The following is a 17722-nucleotide window of genomic DNA, read 5'->3' on the forward strand; positions in this document are numbered from 1 at the left end:
GTGAGTGACTTTTTTTTTTTTTTTTTTTTTTTTTTTTTTTTAAATAAGGAAGTTGCTCAATTGAAATGGTGATTTAGTGGTTGAGAGAGAGAGAGTGTGTGGGTCACTATGGACATAGAGAAGGTTAAGAGGAACTGACCACAACCTAATCTAATGGAATCGTCTTCCCATTTTAGGCAAATAGAATTAGAGCGCTTATGGGTTGCGTTCTCGTATTTCTCTCTTTTTATTTTTTTATTTTTTATTTTTTAACTGTGCCCCTCCTTCCATACTAGTGGCATGATCCGAGGCCAAATAGGCATTCTTTCACTTAGTAGTTCCTACATTTCACTATAATCCAGACCTACACAGAATAGTTGGCATGTTGCTACTGAGCAGGTCAGCAAAATCCCGTTTTCAGTGTTATACAATACAGGCCAAATGTTTGGACGCACGTTCAATGCATTTGGTTTATTCTCATGACTGATTACTTTGAATGCATCACAAGTATGTATGAACTGATGTGGAGTTATGTACTTAAAAAAAAAAAAAGGTGAAATAACTGAAAACATGTTTTAGATTATAGATTCTTCAAAATAGCCATTCTTTGATCCGGTTACTTTTTTTTTTTTGCATACTCTTGGCATTCTTACCTAGGGGAACTCCTTAATTGACTGTTGGAAAACCCTTTCAGGTGACTACATTTTGAAGCTCATTGAGTGAATGCAAATAATTGTGCAAAAAAGTAATCTGAGAAAAGGGTGGCTATTTGTTTATGTATTTATTTTATCATTTACACCTTTGTTTTGTTAAGTACATAACTTCACATGTGTTTGTTAGTTGTCGAAGTTGTCGCCATAGTTTTGATGCCTTCAAATGAGAATCTATCTACAATGTACATAGTCATGAAAATAAAGCAAATGTATTGAATGAGAAGGCGTGTCCAAACGTTCGGCCTGTACTGTATGTTTGGAAGTCCCCTTTAAAAGAAATAATAACGGGACATGGCTCAGCTCCCGCGGCAGCTACAGTATAACAATCCTCTATGTAAGACGGGACACTTGATACAATCAATAATTGGTCACCATCCTTTTGTTTACTGTACTCAGGGTTTAGCTGTCACAAGCAGTAAAAGGGATGTCGGGCTGTAATAAATATTTTGACTATTATTAATAATTAATAAAATACTCAACCCACTTAAGACCCTAATTGTTTCCGGCAGAAGCCACAGAACACACTCACAAACCAGAATAGAGCTCCTTCAAGAGAGATTAGCTGAAACATAATACGTACACGATAGGTACGAGTATGAAAAACAATATGTCAGATATGTGATACGTTTGAAAATAAACTTGATGATTAACATGGGTCATAGCACATTTTTCAATATTGATTTATATGGCACATTTGATTAATAAGATAATATTAATCAAGCATGAGTGGAAAAAAAAAGTAGATTACTGGATGTTGCATTTGCTTGTAAAATGATTTTTACAATTAAGTAGAGTGGTGAGAAGTTTTTGAAGATACAAGCCACCATTCGAACCATTTTTTTTCTTAGCTGTCAACTAATTTCACAATATATCATTATTATTTACTACTATTTTTCCATGTTAAAAAGAACACAAACAAAAATGCTTTGGGGGGGTTGCTGGGTTAATCCGATTAAATCTGAGTTTATTTCTGTCTGAAAAACATACACATGGATAAAATAATTGGCATTAAATGTGAAAATAAATTTATTAGGCATACTTGAGGTACATTTCGTCTTTATTCTTTTGGCTTGTCACTGAAATGGGTTATAGCAGTGTTTTGCATGCAGTATATTTATACACTACAAGCATTATGCATATTAATGATGGGAGATATTAGAGTCTGTAATCAAATCCTTTTGTCATCATGATCAAAACAATTTATGTATCGAATGTTTTAATTACATGCAAAACATATTCACATTCATGTAATGATGCTCTCATAACATGGAACAGTAGATGTATTTTGCTATATGGAAAAAAAACAACAACCCAATGACAAAAATGCCACAATAAAATGTAAACACAAGTAGGAAACCACTCCAGCGTTGAATTTGTGACAACTCGCCCATGTACAATCATTTTTATTTTTATTTTTTTTTAATCCTGCATACCTCTAATTTTGATATCATGATAAATATAGTGAGGTAAAACAAAAATCCATTTCAGTGTCAGACAAAAACATTTATCACACGCTTCAATTAAATGTAAAAAAATAAAAAATAATAAGCAGCTGTAAATAATCATGGTGTCTTATTTGGAAAAATTTGTGACATTTAAATGACTTGAGCATTTGTAATTCACAGCTTCTGCTCGCTGTTCAAATCTCAGACTGCCTCAATAAAAACAAATATTTTGGTGTATGTCGTAAGTAACCAATATTATGCAGAATCCATAACTTTATAGTCATTAAATATGGTGGTTTGTATTAGCTACAACTAAAAATAGGCGGTAAGACCTGAAGGAGGACCTGCTCTAGGCTTTCGCGTATCAAACAATTTTGAGTACTGACGAGTGACACCGACGCCCAACTGAGACAATATTACTGATAATCAGTCTGCCTGGAGTCTATTCTTAGTAATTTCATGATACAGGTTCCATGTAATCAGCATTATGGAAAATGGTGCGCCGGAAAAACACACAGTTGACCTGAGATAATCGCAATGATGATGCAACAAAACTGAATGTGCAAAAGTTTTGCAGGCCAGGTGTGACTGATCGGACGCAGATCACAGGTCAACATGATGGACGTGTTTTAACATTAGCCTAAGGCAGTGATTCCCAACCAATGAAATCATCCGGTGTTTGTGTGGGTGTGGGGGGGAATTATCCAATTGCACTTAGTTCGAAGTTTTTGCTTTATTTACTACAAGTAATGTATCTGAGAGGAAGAGCAAAGAAATGCTCTTCCACTAGAAGGCAGAAGGACTTTTTTTTTTTTTTTTTTTTGCAGTTTACTGTGAGATTTTTCTAGTATAAAATGTGCCTTGGTTCAATAAATGTTGGGAATCAATTGTCTTGAGTTGATGTTTCTGTTAACGTGGATGATACAGTGGAACATTCAAAGTTGACTTCTTCCAAAGTCAGGCAACTTGGAATTAAAATTTGCTAGCGTTAAATTAGCAACTTATTATGTAGTCCCCTTTAAGATTGTATCACAAATGTTATTAAAAAACAAAAAACAAAAAAACACCTGTACAGTTACAATTTTTGCAACAAATGTGTTCACTTTATATTAAATGGTATGGAAAATTGTTGGCTTGCAAGTCAACCAAAGTGACAGAATGGATCGTCACCTTTGAATGTTGCACTGTATTTAAAAAAAAAAAAAAAAGAAAGAAAAAAAAAGCCATGTCATGATTATTTGCTTCACATCACGAAGCAAGCAGCTGATGAAAATATACTCCACACCATATGCTCTTGCATGCATAATTCTGAAAATACATTCATGTGAATCCACATTGGCTGCAGCAAGACTGACACCGTCGGTTGGATTTTTCAAGTATTCTAGACACAGCTAGCATTAAAGCAATTGTTTCAAAAGTAAAAAAAAGAAAAGTGTATGAAAAGGCAATCGATGGATTCAAAAAGAAATGACGTCACAATAATAACGTAGACAAAACAATACACCAGTCAGTGATATAGTTATAATCCAAGACACTGTATAGCAGAGCTAGCTGCAATAGAAAGTAAAGCACGAACTACCGGATCTTTTCGAACACTTGGGAAATGTTGCCCATCCTCTTCCAACAGTCTCGCTCTTAGAAAATGGTTTCACTGCTGCCTGAACGAGCCAATTTTCCCTTTTAGGCACCAACCTTTAGGCTCATGAGCTAAAGTCAGTTTGGCATAGATTTCCATACTATGAGAAGGAGTCCAATGCCACTGTAAACATTTTGTCATTACTTACAATGTCTTTGAGGCATCTCTGACATTCTTATGAATCATGCTCAGTGCTGTCTTTGCCCGTGGCATCCAGTTCAGCATTGTCATTCTCAGACGGTTGATAGGTTGAAGGCTCCTTTATGTCAGAACTAGAAACTTGATTGAGTTTGTCCGTGACTGGATCTTCTTTGTCAACTGGCTTTTCATCCTTTGGAATGTCGTCTTTGGCTTCTACGAAGGTTTCGTCAGTCGGCCGTCTCCTCAGATGCTCTCTGAAAGCTCTCTGGATGATCACAGCCGACGTGTCCTCCTGTCTGCGGCGAAGGGTGGTCGTGATGGGTTCGTATGACATTTTGGACGGATTGGAGGCCATGAATCGCTCTTCCATTTGCGCCCTTAGTATGTCCATCTCCCCGCCCTCGCCCAGAACCCGTTTGGTGAAAGCGAAGAGGATGTCCAGGCAGTGGATGCGTTCGCCGCTCACCATGGGAAGATCCATCGAGATCAGTTCGATCCTGTTGGGCTTGGCTATGCGCAACGGTGGGTCCAAGGCGTCAGCAAACTCGGACAACTTGTTGTATTCCATAAACTGGGTCGCACTTGGATCAAACTTTTCCCAAACCTCGTAAAACATTTCAAAGTCGTCCTCACTCAGTGGGTCGGCGCTCTCCTCAGTGGCTACACCAAAGTTTTCCAGGATGACGGCAATGTACATGTTTATCACAATAAGGAAGCAGATGATGATGTAGCTCACAAAGAAGGCGATGCCAACAGAAGGAGAGCCGCAGTCTCCTTTGACCGCGCTGCCGGGATGCTCCATGGTACTGTCACAGTCGTCTTCGTATTTGTTGAGAATGGGCGCCAGGAGGCCGTCCCACCCGGCGGAAGTGGTGATCTGAAACAGGCAGATCATGCTGTTTCCAAACGTCTCAAAATTGAAAAGGTCGTCGATGCCGCTTTCTTTCTTCAAGTAGGCGAAGTTCGACATGCCGAAAATGGCGTAGATAAACATCACCAAAAAGAGCAGGAGGCCAATGTTGAACAAGGCAGGAAGTGACATCATCAAGGCAAACAAAAGGGTGCGGATTCCTTTGGCACTTTTAATAAGGCGGAGGACTCGTCCGATTCGAGCCAGTCGGATGACTCGGAACAAAGTTGGCGACACAAAATATTTCTCAATCAGCTCAGAGAGAGACATACCTAAAGATGGAAGGAAACATTTGTTAGTTGTGCAGAAAATCTGATTGACTAACCAGGATTCACTGGAATGCTACAAAATGGCTCGTACCAATTATTGAGAGAACGACGACGATGAAATCAAACACGTTCCAACCGTTTGTGAAAAAGTACTGGCGGAGTGCGATCATCTTCAACAAACACTCGCCCGTGAAGACGCAAATGAACACCCCGTTGATCCAGCTGAGAATTTCTTTCTTTTTATCTGACTGGTCATCCGTTTCCACCATCATGGCAACCATGTTCAGCCATATGAGAACCATGATCACAACGTCAAATGCTTGTTTTGTGGTGATGTCAAATATATAAGCTTGGATCTTGTTCTGAAATGGAAGACGCAACAAAAAATGACGGTGATACGGAATACAAATATTTAGAATGACGAGTAGATTTTAAAAGCAACATACCGAAGGTCTGGGAATAGGTTTTTGTGGTTTCTTTGAGCCCAGCTTTTTCATGGCGTTATAGTATTTCTTCTGTTCTTCAGTCATGAAGATGTCTTGGCCTCCAAAGTATAGAGGGGATGTGAGGTACATTAAATCACTGCAAAGTGTACGTTCTCAACAACAACAACAAAAAATCTAATTTCCGTGCAAATACTCTGGAATTGCTCAAAAGTCAAACACCACATCCGATGTACTATTTGGAGATTGACAAAAATATGTCTTGCAGCAAAAAATACAGCAATTCAATTAGTGCCGTGCACCTCTGTTATATCTCACGAGTCTTCAGAAAATCCAACATTTTGTATTTCATCACGTTGTTGTTGACCAATTCCTCTTTAATGGCTGTGCAAAAACTGCTGAATATTGGCAGGAACTGTACACGCTGTTGTGTTTACCAATCCAGAACGTCCCAATCATGCTCGTTGGGTGACACGCCCGGTTAGTATATTTGTCGTCATACAAGAACTGGAATGTTTTCAGCTTTCAGATCTCATGTAGAGATCCTTGAAATATGGGGCCATGAGGCTAATATTGTCACACCACATACTTTCTTTCTTAAAAAATAAAATAAAATAAAAAATCCAAATTGACCAGTGTCCTGGATGGCTTGTGTTTGTCCTGAGAGATTCCATTCCAAAAAATAAATAAATCAAAAACTAAAAAAAAAAAAAAATACAAAAAAAAAAAAAAAATTTTTTTTTATAATAATAATAATAATAATAATAAAATAAAAATAAAATACTTTCTTAAAATACTAAATACTTATCTTTCTCTTCTGCTGATTGAAATTGTCAATTATGACACCAATGAAGAGATTGAGTGTGAAGAAGGCGCCAAATATGATGAAAACAACAAAATACATATACATCTTCAGGTTGATCTCATATGCTGGCTGATCTTCAACCTAAAAGAGTATAAGAGAGAACATTTGTTATCCATTATTTGGGGTTTTGAGTTCATAGGAAAAAAAAAAAAAACGGAATCCAGTATAAACATTGTAAATGTAAAATGTTATCACCTTGCTTGGGGAGTCTACTGCGGCATACATAATGTCCATCCAGCCCTTAAATGTAGCCTGCGTACATACTGCAGATTAGTCATTTGAAATCAATCATCATTTCCAAGCAATCAGATGTGAATGTGACCGTAACGCACCACTTGTAGCAGCGCAAGATAACCCAGTCCAACGTTGTCAAAGTTGACTTTAATATTCTTCCAACGAGCAACATCCTTCCCCAAGGCCTCACATTCTGTCTTGTTCTTTACGTCACTGGGCAGGAAAGGCTCATCTATGGTTCTGTTGACACAGTGATAGTACTTGCCCGCAAATAAGTTCACGCCCATGATGCTGAAGATGAGCCAGAAGATGAGGCACACCAACAGTACATTGAAGATGGAAGGAATCGCCCCCAGTAGTGCATTGACGACCACCTGTAGAGCACCACATTTATGTAGTTAAAAGTTGAAAGTTTGCGCGTTGTTGGTCAAGCATGGTTTTACTTGTGTCATTTTGTTTGAGAAAGTGTTCTCAAGGTCTTTCAAAATGTATAGTAAGGTTGTCGTATGACATCGAGCTGCTGAGTTTTGCGAAAGACTCACCCTCATTCCCTCGAACCTTGAAAGGGCTCTCAAGGGCCTCAGAGCTCGCAGGGTTCTCAGAGACTTGATGGCCCCAAGTTCAGCAAATCCCATAGCGTTGGCTACCAGACTGACCAATGAAACCTACGGAAACAGTAATCCATTCCTTTACCAAATCTTGACAGGAAAACTGTAATGTTGCTAATTTTGGAGTCACCCAGTCCAACATCAAACATTTTTAGTGACTTGGCTCAAAATGCTGGGACCAGACGTTTTTGTTTTAACCGGGATAGTCTCAGTTTTTAGCCCTATATCTCGAGGACTTCGTCAGCCCCATTGTTTGTCACGTTTTCATGAAGTTCCTGTTCCGGCGTCCCAATGTGCATTGGTTGTTTAGCGCTGTTGAACTGTCAACCAAGATAGCATTTAGCGTTAGCTAAAACAATAACAAAACCAACAGTCACCATATGTACGAGCGATTACATTTGTCAAAAATAGTTCCTGGTAGGAATTTATTGTAGCTGCACTTGATTTTCAGCGAAATTGTAGTGTCCTGGTTTTTAATTTTGAAAATCTGGTCTCCTTTCACTGGCTGCCTTTGCACACGAGTCAATTTTAAGAATCTTTTATTTGCATTTAAATCTTTTAACGTGTCAGCCCTACACTCTGCCCCGTACTTTGTTTCAACCGTAGTTATTCTAAAAGTGCTCTCTAAATAAAGTTGGTCTCCTTGTTAGATACAATGACAAAATGGAGCCATATACTGGAGGTATCTGATGGTAAACATTTTTTTATTTTTTTTTAGAATAAATAGGCTCAAGTTCTAACTGAATTCCATCTACTCTTTCCCGATATTCTAACAGTTCTTCAAGATAGGTCAACTTACAGCAACGATAAGGAAGTCAAGCCAACACCAGGCATTTGTGAAATACTTGGCATAGCCGTAGGCCACCCACTTCAATAACATCTCCAAGATGAAGATGTAGGTGAACATTTTGTCTGCGTACTCCAGCATTGCTTTAATGTTCTTCCTGGTTTCAATGTAGACATCTTCAAAAGCCTGTTTGAGAAGGAAACAGTTAAACAATAATAGTTTTTTTTAACTCCTCAAACAGTAAGAAACTTACTAAAGCGCCGCTACTAAGCAGGATCATGAAGATGATGAAGCTCTCGAACCAATTGTGCTCAACTATTCGGAAGCAGGTCTTTCTGATAGTCCACCATATTTTCCACCTGCCCACCTCAACATTTACTTGGCAACACTGGAACCTCTGCACACAGCCTGAAAAGGGAACAAATCACGAGCACGGCTTTAATTGAAAGCAAAGTTTAGTCGTGGTTGTTTTTGAACTGATACCATCAGGAAAGCAGGCGTCAGGTTCCATGGATTCCTCTAATTCTAAGTCTAGAGAGTCTCCGTCTTTTTCCCCCAAGTCCACTGTGCTGCCCTCAGAGGTGCTGAGCTGGCCTTCGTCATCGATGGTCTAAATGGATCAGGGCGAACAAGCATCTGACATTAGAGCAACACAGAACGGTCGGTCTGCAAACATAATCTTTGCCCTTTAAATTAAAGACAAAAAAAACTTAATACACAATCACGTTTCCATCTTGCCCAAACCTTTTAGATAACGTCAATGTCCTTATGTATCTTGGTACGGTGTTAAATATTACATCCTTTAGTTGGTGTTTAGTTGCCTTGAGCGCGTATCCTACCTTATATGTATTAGGGGTGGGTAGCAAAGACGGTAAAGACGGTAAATAAGTGTGAGTGATTGTATTTTTTTTTATTTTTTTTTTAAGATTTGATTGTTAAATAAATGGCCATTTATTAACACAATCACAGAACAAAAATACCGAAAACCAGCACCATTCAGAACTGAACCGGTTCAAATGTGAAAGGTATCCATACCTAATATGTATATTTCAATGTCCCCCCCCTCATTTTATGATTTTATGAGCTGTGTTAAAAAAACAAAACAAAAACAATTTCTACCAATACTGAAATACTTTCTGTAGCCTGTGGGACAGCACAGAATGTGCTTACAGTAAAAATAGGCATAATATAAACCATTAAACATTTATGCTGAAGACCTGGGTAAACTACACAATCTAGGCAAAATTATCCAGACAAACTTCCTAATTGGTTAAATAATCAATCAGGAGTTGGAGTCGACCTGTCCCAGCCACCTAATTATTAATCTTACCAAGACATTTAGGACAACTTTAATGCTTGTGGAGACGTTTGTGGAAAATTATTTTCTGTTCAAGCAAGATGGCAAAACAAAGCAAGCGCACGGAACTCTGAACTAGAACCCATCAAACACCTTTCAGATGAGCGTCTCTCAGTTCCAGCAACAAAAAATCCCACAGACACACTGGAAAACTTTGTGACATCTGTATTTTTATTTTCTTAATTTTTACTTTTCACTCCTATGTAGTGTCCCAATTGTCAGTTTAGTTCTACACAAAGGTAAACTATCAGCACAATACTAGACACATCATATATTTAATACAGTAAAGTAGTACGTATTACTCTCTCTGTCAAGGCACAAAATCAAATCCAACATCTAATCGTGGCACTCGTAATGTCGGCGCATGTGTCCAGGCAGCGCTGCTCTCTGCCAGCCTTTTGCAACAGGGCGTGTCTGCTAAGAGTTAGAGGCTGAGAACAGCCTGAAAGGTTTCCTGGTGAATAGTGGAGGGGCCCTCGACCGTCCTGGGACTGGCTAATGCAGTGCGGGGAATGATGTAAGCATGTAACTGTGATATGCTCTGAGCACTAAAGTTAATGTGTTTGTGCCACCAATTAAGCTTTAAATGTACACTCGAAATCTGTCAATTATTTGTGATAAAATTGTGCACAAATAAATAGTAAGCGATTGATGTTATACTACATTATATGTAATGTATAACTCTCTGTTGAAAGTATTAAAACAGCTGACATTTCAGCATAAGTGAAGAGAAAATATTAACAAATAAATAGCAGCAGTATCGCTGAGGACAAACACTGGAGGTGAATTAAGTTAAGAAAAAGGCCAGTCAGCTGAAAGGTTTTTTTTTTTTTTTTTTTTTGCGTGATTACATCTCCATTATGAGTGTAAAGTACACTAAAGTGCTCTTACAAGCTTTCTTTTTCAATATTGTTGTGCGGCCAAATATTTTGGGTTAACGTGTTAAACAAGGTTATAAGTGTTTCCTCCGTAATGTAAGCTTTGCCTCAAAACAAATTGGGCCTTTAGATCGAAATGGGACATAATGTGATATGAGATCCATCTTTTTTTAGATACTTTATACGTGTTTGAAGATCATACTTGAAAATACGCAACAACTATGCAGTCCTCAATTGGAAAGATAAAATATCAAACTTTCTTTTCACTTTCACATTTCCTGATTTTTGCCGAGACGTGGCTACAACATCGTGCAGTGACGCACTTTGGCCCCTGAAAATGCATCTTCAGACATGACCACTTTAGAGCGCCTCGTTGTCAGCCATGAGTGCTGGTATGTCACACAGGGGACAAAAGCAGAAAAGCAAGATGGAGAAATAAAACTTTTTTTTCTGACTTGACAGACAGCATATGGGCTAAGTCTTCATGCTGTTGTAGCCACTTTCTAGAGTGCCTCGTTGTACGTCATTAATGCATTGTTGGATCTTTTTCTTCAATCAAATTTGGTGGGATTGGTTACTACACTCTTCTCTGTGGTGTATTAAATTCAAAAGATTTTTCATTTTATTTTCACTTTACAGGAACTTGAACTAATTTGCTCCCAATAACGTGTAAATACGTTTTTTTATGTTGTAAGTGTCCCAAAGACGTATTTATATGTTTTTATTTATTTATTTTTTTTTATGCTAGAGCATACAGAAGGCTTTGATGCAGCCTCTCAACTGGAAAGAACGGTTGCAGAAATGGTAGTTATTACACAAACGGCCAGCAGGTGGCAGCAGAGCAAAGGAGATCAACCAGGGCCATCTGGAAAAAAAAGCTAAATTACTTACAGTTTTAAATAGATTTGTGAAAACTGATGAAACTTAGCTCTTTTCTAATGCTAATTGCTGCAAAACGGAAACAGATAGAAACATACTTTTTTTTCTTGATGAAAGAAGAGACTTTAATCTTTCTTTTGGTAGGTTCGATGCTTTTATAGCAATTGAACACAATATTCTGTGGGCCTTGCAAAATCAGTCAAAACCCAGTAAAACAGCTGGGAGCGAATGGGATTGCTTGCTGAAAATGGCTGGGAGTGAATGAGTTAAGGACTTGGGTTTTGTGGTGTTATCACCATCACTGCCATATTATCTATTACTGCAATGGGATTGGTGGAACAATAATATCTTTAGATCAAGACAATATACAATATTAAATACACACCAGACTAAAGTCTGTCGCTTCACATTTGCACACCAAGAATTTTGCTTAGATTTATCCGAGCAGGGGCTCGAAGTGCAACATGTTGCCTAAGTGGAAGCGAGTGAAGAGGTGCGCTTGTTTTATTTGTTTTAGCTGCTCTCATTCCAAATACTCTTTTCCCCCTCACTCAGCCAAACTGGCGAGCGCTCTTGTGAGGGAGAACAAATTACCAAATGACAAGACATAATTTCTCTGAGGTGGGCTGGCGCCGTGTGGCACCAGCTCACGGCTGAGCTCGACTGAATAATAATGAATAGTAATACATCTTAAAATCGCCACTGCCAGTAATGTCGGTGGGTCGGGGAGAAAATGAGCACCAAGCAACAACTTCTGGTTCTTCTTTGAGAACCGGGCCAAAACTGTTATTTGCACCCTTCAACGTGGTTAGTTTAGTCCGCAGGCAACATTAGTACAGTTCATTTCTATTATGATTTCCAAAGGCAAACTCTGTTCTTGTTTGTGTTTGCCATACATTGTGTGGGGTTGTGTTAGCTGTGTCTATGTAAATAGTGTGACGTCATGGCAGGAGGACACAATATAACCTGATGATGAACTAAAAAAGGACATTATCTGGAGACGAAAAATGGGTTGGAATTCTGTTGGCATTGACTATCTAGTTTGAATTATTTTCTATTTTTTTGTTGTTGTTGTGCCTTTTCCATTAGCTGTCTTCTTCCGACCACAAAAGCCACAATCCTCCCAAGCAGTAGTTCATTTTGTCTCTGCGTGGTTGGATCAAATAAACCGCACTCACGTTTGTGTTCCCTCCCTACCTGAACTGTGAGATTGTTTTAAGTTTCATTTTGGGAGCTGCAAAGAGCTGAATGGCAAAATCCACAACTTAATCTATTTATGAACCAATACATTTACTGGTTTAACTAAAATTGCTATTTAATTATGCCTAACAATTGATCATCGTATACTGTCTGAGCAAGCACTTGACAACAAGATGCAAGGACAACTCGTTCTCAGGACGAACACCTCAAACAGAACCCAGAAAATGTAAAAGCGCATCCTTACCACACGGCACTCCGCTACATCGGACGAGACACTGCTGAAGTCCTCCGTGTTGAGGTTTTCAAAGTCGGACTCCCCCACCGCGATAGGAACGTGGAGAGTCAGACTGGGGTTGTTGATGAAAGACATTATGGAATCATCGGTCTTGCTGCATACAATGTACTTGTCCCCACTTTTGTCCACTCCAGTCACATCCCCGTTTCCGTTCCTTGGTAGCTCTTTAATAGTATGGTTCGGGACGCCGTTGGGTCCTGAAGCTTTATGGAAATCCTCTAGGGATGATCTGTCCTGTCCCTGGTTTTGCCCGTTACTCCTTAGACAGACACTGTTGCAGGTGCTTTGAAGCAGGGACTTGACAAAGGCGATGCCTCTGTGGATCCGTGCAATGGCGATCTGCAAATTGTTTGTGTCGCTGTCGTCCTCGGTGGCAGCCAGGTTGTCCGCGCTGAAGGAACTCAGTAGCAGGGCCAGGAACAGGTTCAGCACCTAGTAGATCACGAGACCAATGAGATCAACGTAGGGGATATTGTAAGGCAATAGTATGTTTATATATCTATAGGGATGTCACGATAAGGGCAATATCGTGATATCGCGATATTAAAACTGCCACAATATCGTCGTCGTCATGTTCAAAATATTTAAAAGGAACACATTTGTTAAAAAAATGTCAGGTTGATTTCCATTTGCGCAGTTCTAGCACCCTCTAGTGGCGAGTTTATTAGTGCAATTTAATTTTCATTAGGGATGTTTTGGCCTTCTATGTTTAAAATCTCTGCTAATTGTCAGATAAAGGGGAGCCTAATTTGCTTGTGAAGCGATCAATGTGTGCTTGCATTAGCAAGTAAGTGCCTCAATATTGTTATTAGAGATTGTCGGTGGTTTATATGCATTGCTGTTATGTACAAAAGCACAATATTGTGCTTTTTTTTTTTTTTAGCATGAGCTCTCTTTTTTTTTTTTTTTTTTTTTTTTTTTTTTACAATATTGTGATCTTTTTTTAAATATCGCCAATTCCCCTACAATATCGTGATAATTATCGTATCGTGACCTTCGTATCGTGATGTTTGGATATCGTTACATCCCTATATATCTATCGTTTGCATCAATTAGCTTGACCTATCGATTTGGATGACTTGGACTCATGAATTGACCACAAGAGATGAAAATGTACCACAAGGTTTCCAATAACCATGACCATCATATAGACAGTGATGCACATGGTTGGTCCAGCCACCTCCATGCAGTCCCACATGGTCTCTATCCACTCTCCACAAAGCACTCGGAACACAATGAGGAATGAATGGAAAAAGTCGCTCATGTGCCAGCGGGGCAAGGTGCAGCTCTGGGAGATTTTACACACACAATCCTTGTATTTTTTCCCAAACAGCTGCATGCCCACTACAGCAAAGATGAAGACGATAATGGCCAGCACCAGCGTCAGGTTTCCCAAAGCCCCCACGGAGTTACCAATTATTTTGATAAGGGTGTTGAGAGTAGGCCATGACTTGGCCAACTTGAACACTCGCAGCTGTCAAAAGAAAAAGACGAGGATTGAAAAATAGTCCTCAATCGCTTTCACAGAATGTTTTGCGTGTCGAAACTCACCAATCTGAATGATCTCAAGACCGACATTCCAACAACATTGGACAAGCAGAGCTCCATTAAGCTTAAACTGACAATTATTCCATCAAAAATGTTCCATCCTTCCTGGAAGTAATAGTACGGATCCATAGCGATGATTTTGAAGACCATTTCAGCTGTGAAGATGCCAGTGAATACCTTGGAAAAAAGAAATACTCTTTTCATAAACATTGTCACTATTATGTGACACACCGCAGGGATTAATGTTGTTACCAACCCTTGCATTGCAAAGTATATCAAATGTAGGACTGGGTTTAAAAAAAATAAAATAAAAAAAAATAAAAATCTATCAAATCATTTTTCCTTTTCGAGCCTGATATTGATTCATAAAACCATGAATTGATTATGGAAATATCTATTTTTCCAATAAAGTCATAAGGAAATAGAATTTTAAAGGCCATTTTTTTTTGTATTTTGAAATTTCCTGTTCAGATGAACTTAAAATTATTTTCTTACATTCATGAAAGACGTGACTTATTGCACTTTAAGACAATTCAGAATCGTTTTTTTTATTTATATTTACAATTATTGAATTAGAATTATAAAAAGATTTTCATCTCATCCTTGCTGATGTCAACATTTGTGTAAGCTAAATTATTTAACCATTTACTGCCTCCCAAAAAATTTATTTGGAATTTAATGTTTGTGAAGTTTTTATCATGTGATGTTCTAGAATTAATTCAATATCGGACTGAATTGCAATCAATTGAATCGAATAGAAAAAAAATAAAAATAAAAATAAAATTAAACAGAACTGTTGCAATTGAAATCGAATCGATTGAGGAAATTAGAATCGATACCCAGCACTAATAAAATGGATCTCCTCTGCCTTTCTCTGTGACTCATCACGAACAACGAGGCGCTCTAAAGTGGCTATGCTAGTGGCAGTAGACTACCCCACGGGAATAATTGCACTGGATAACTGCTGATACAAACAAAGAAGCTGAAGTTTTTATCAAGTGTAGGAAGGCCGACTGATCAAAATGAAATGAAATGATGGTGAAAAAAAATAAATAATCCACAATACAGAGTCTTTAACTCACTATATTGCCCACACTTAGCGTCCTTTGGAAATCCTCAGTCATTGGGTAATGCTCCATAGCCATGAATAAGGTGTTGAGTACAATGCAGATAGTGATGGTCAAATCCGTAAATGGATCCATCACAATGATTCTGACCACCTTCTTGATCATCAGCCAGACCGGACAACACTCCCAGATGAGGAAAGTGTTTGCAAAACTGTACCAGCAGGGAGGACACTTCTGTCTCGATTCCTCAAGCTCTGTTGCAAAGAAAAGATAGGATTGCCGTTGGTCTGGGTCAAAAGTTATCGCAGCATCCGCAACCTACCTTCCATTGTGCTGGTTATCACACTGGCCACGCTATAAGTTCTATCCCTGGCCCCGGGGTCCTCGGGAAAGTCGGGACATTCCTGGTTCGTTCTTCCATCGGTGTCGGTGGTGTCAGCCTGGTGGGACGAACGCTCTTTTGTAAATGCTGAGTGAGAATTAGCATCATAAAAGTGACAAATAGTAAACAACATTGTGAGATGGCAGCTAACCAGTCCAAAGGCTATTCTGATTTTTTTTTCCATTACCGTAAGATCCTTACAGTTCAGTTCAGTTTTCCCTGGTTAAGAGTATTTGGGATGGTATTCGAATGGATATTGAAAGTGGTCAGTTTCCAGTTGGATATTCTGGAACCCTTTGAAATGGAAGCGCAATAAAATGAACTGAACTGGACTGTACCGCAAGAAACATCTTTTATACTCCTCATATGCATTTAAGGTATCTTGGGATTTTATGAGAAATTTAAATACACATTTCATTGATTAAAGAGGATGTCAACCTTGAACATTTCTTGACAATAATATGTTATATGTGACTTCACTAGCCTAAATATTCTGATTAATATTACATTTCTGGAGCGATGAAGTTAAACCCAGCCGTTTTTATCCATCTCAGGGGGCGGCCATTTTGCCACTTGCTGGCGACTGAAGATGACAACACAGTTGCTCAGAGCTCAGGCAACGACCAATCACAGCTCACCTGTTTTCTAAGCTGAGCTGTGATTGGTTGTTACCTGAGACCTGAGCAACTATGATGTCATCTTAACGTGACAAGAAGTGGCAAAATGGCCGCCTTCTGATATTGCTAAAAACTGCTAGATTTTGCTAATGCAATATGAACCAGAATACCATATTTAGACTAACGGGGCTGCATAGAACTTATTATGGTCAAGGAATTATTGGTTTGAGTTCCCCTTTTAAGGTCCGCATGCTTTACAACAAAACAACAAGCAAAGAATTAACGACTGATGATATGGCAGAGTTGAAACGAGATGGGACAACCCTTTCTTACTTTGTCTCTATTGGAGGTCATATCTACGGTCAGTTTAGGACGAAAGAGCCCCATAGGTGATAACGGGATTGAATCGACACCCATTAAGGACACTACTCCGTTGCAGTCTACAGTGCTCTGCTTCATCCTGCAGGGTGAAAGCAGCGGATGTGGAAAGAAGCTGGACTGGCTGATACTGCTGCTGTGGCGGTCACACCCCCGGCTCAAAAACAAAGAGGCTCTTCGACTCCGGCTGTCCTCAAAAATGCTGTTCTCATCATCGGCAAACTCATTTTCTGAGCCGGCATCTCGCGATTGGCTTTGGAAACTGAAAACGCTGGTCCTGCTGTTCCGTCTGGATGAGAATGGGGGTCCGTGAATACTCAGAAAGGACTAAGAGAGAAAGATATTCTTCAGTAGCAAGGACGCAATACACGGGGAGTGTGAAGAAGAAACAATTTTAGGACAATCATATGAAACTGACGGGGCTTCAGTGGGGGGGATGAAAAGTGGCGTGACGATGACCAATGCGCAATCAGCATTGAAAGCAAAGCAAATTAAAAGCCGTATTTGCGATGGCTGAAAACCACGATGATGATGAGGTGGAGGAAGGAAGGAACTGGTAATGATGGTGGCCGGAATTGTGAAAAGCGTTTCAAGGAGAGCGAAAAAAAAAAGAAAAAGGAAAAAAAAAAAGCATCATTGGTGACATCATCAGCAATGAGGAGTTGAGAAGAAGATTTGGATTTGGATGATGATGCGCCACAAACATGTAAAGAAGCTTACTTTTCAGGCTTGATTGTAATGAAAATAACAACAGCGTGTATTACTGAGGCACAGCATGGACATGCAATGCACAACAAATCAGTAAAAGATGCACAGTAGCGTTTTGAAAGAATGTAATCACTCTATAAACGTAACATTACACCTACACAATCCAATGGAGTGATAATAAAGTTGTTAGTAAAGGAAGACGTTTCGTCCAGGGTTTGCTAATTTTTGATAAAACTCACATATTGGATCTCATTGGATGCAATGCAGTTCATTTATAGAGAAGCTCTTTCGGAACGATAATGTTTACATTTTTATTGACTTATCATAAGTCACAAGTCTTCATTAATTTGCTGCTCACAGCAGAACGAGAGCAGCCATCTAAA

At 39.0% G+C, this 17722-nt stretch overlaps 1 protein-coding gene and 1 long non-coding RNA gene across 2 annotated transcripts in view; one reads left to right on the plus strand and one right to left on the minus strand.

Annotated features, from left to right (window-relative positions):
• LOC144030341 (uncharacterized) overlaps positions 1-17442 on the plus strand; it is a 21181-nt gene extending 3739 nt beyond the window's left edge. Inside the window, exon 4 of the long non-coding RNA XR_013287236.1 lies at positions 16720-17442. This is a non-coding gene — a long non-coding RNA (uncharacterized LOC144030341). The remainder of the gene's footprint in view (positions 1-16719) is intronic.
• Positions 1732-17722, minus strand: part of scn1laa (sodium channel, voltage-gated, type I-like, alpha) — a 31908-nt gene continuing 15917 nt past the window's right edge. Inside the window, exons 12-27 of the mRNA XM_077536551.1 lie at positions 16587-16958; positions 15577-15694; positions 15270-15508; positions 14191-14364; positions 13757-14113; positions 12589-13071; positions 8514-8640; positions 8284-8438; positions 8043-8216; positions 7178-7300; positions 6734-7009; positions 6597-6653; positions 6345-6482; positions 5540-5644; positions 5185-5455; positions 1732-5096 (exon numbers count right to left, since the gene is read on the minus strand). Coding sequence (XP_077392677.1) covers positions 3949-5096; positions 5185-5455; positions 5540-5644; positions 6345-6482; positions 6597-6653; positions 6734-7009; positions 7178-7300; positions 8043-8216; positions 8284-8438; positions 8514-8640; positions 12589-13071; positions 13757-14113; positions 14191-14364; positions 15270-15508; positions 15577-15694; positions 16587-16958 — 4317 coding nt within the window. The 3' untranslated portion in view covers positions 1732-3948. The remainder of the gene's footprint in view (positions 5097-5184; positions 5456-5539; positions 5645-6344; positions 6483-6596; positions 6654-6733; positions 7010-7177; positions 7301-8042; positions 8217-8283; positions 8439-8513; positions 8641-12588; positions 13072-13756; positions 14114-14190; positions 14365-15269; positions 15509-15576; positions 15695-16586; positions 16959-17722) is intronic.

This window comes from Festucalex cinctus, chromosome 11 (genome assembly GCF_051991245.1).
Source record: "Festucalex cinctus isolate MCC-2025b chromosome 11, RoL_Fcin_1.0, whole genome shotgun sequence".
Taxonomy (NCBI): domain Eukaryota; kingdom Metazoa; phylum Chordata; class Actinopteri; order Syngnathiformes; family Syngnathidae; genus Festucalex; species Festucalex cinctus.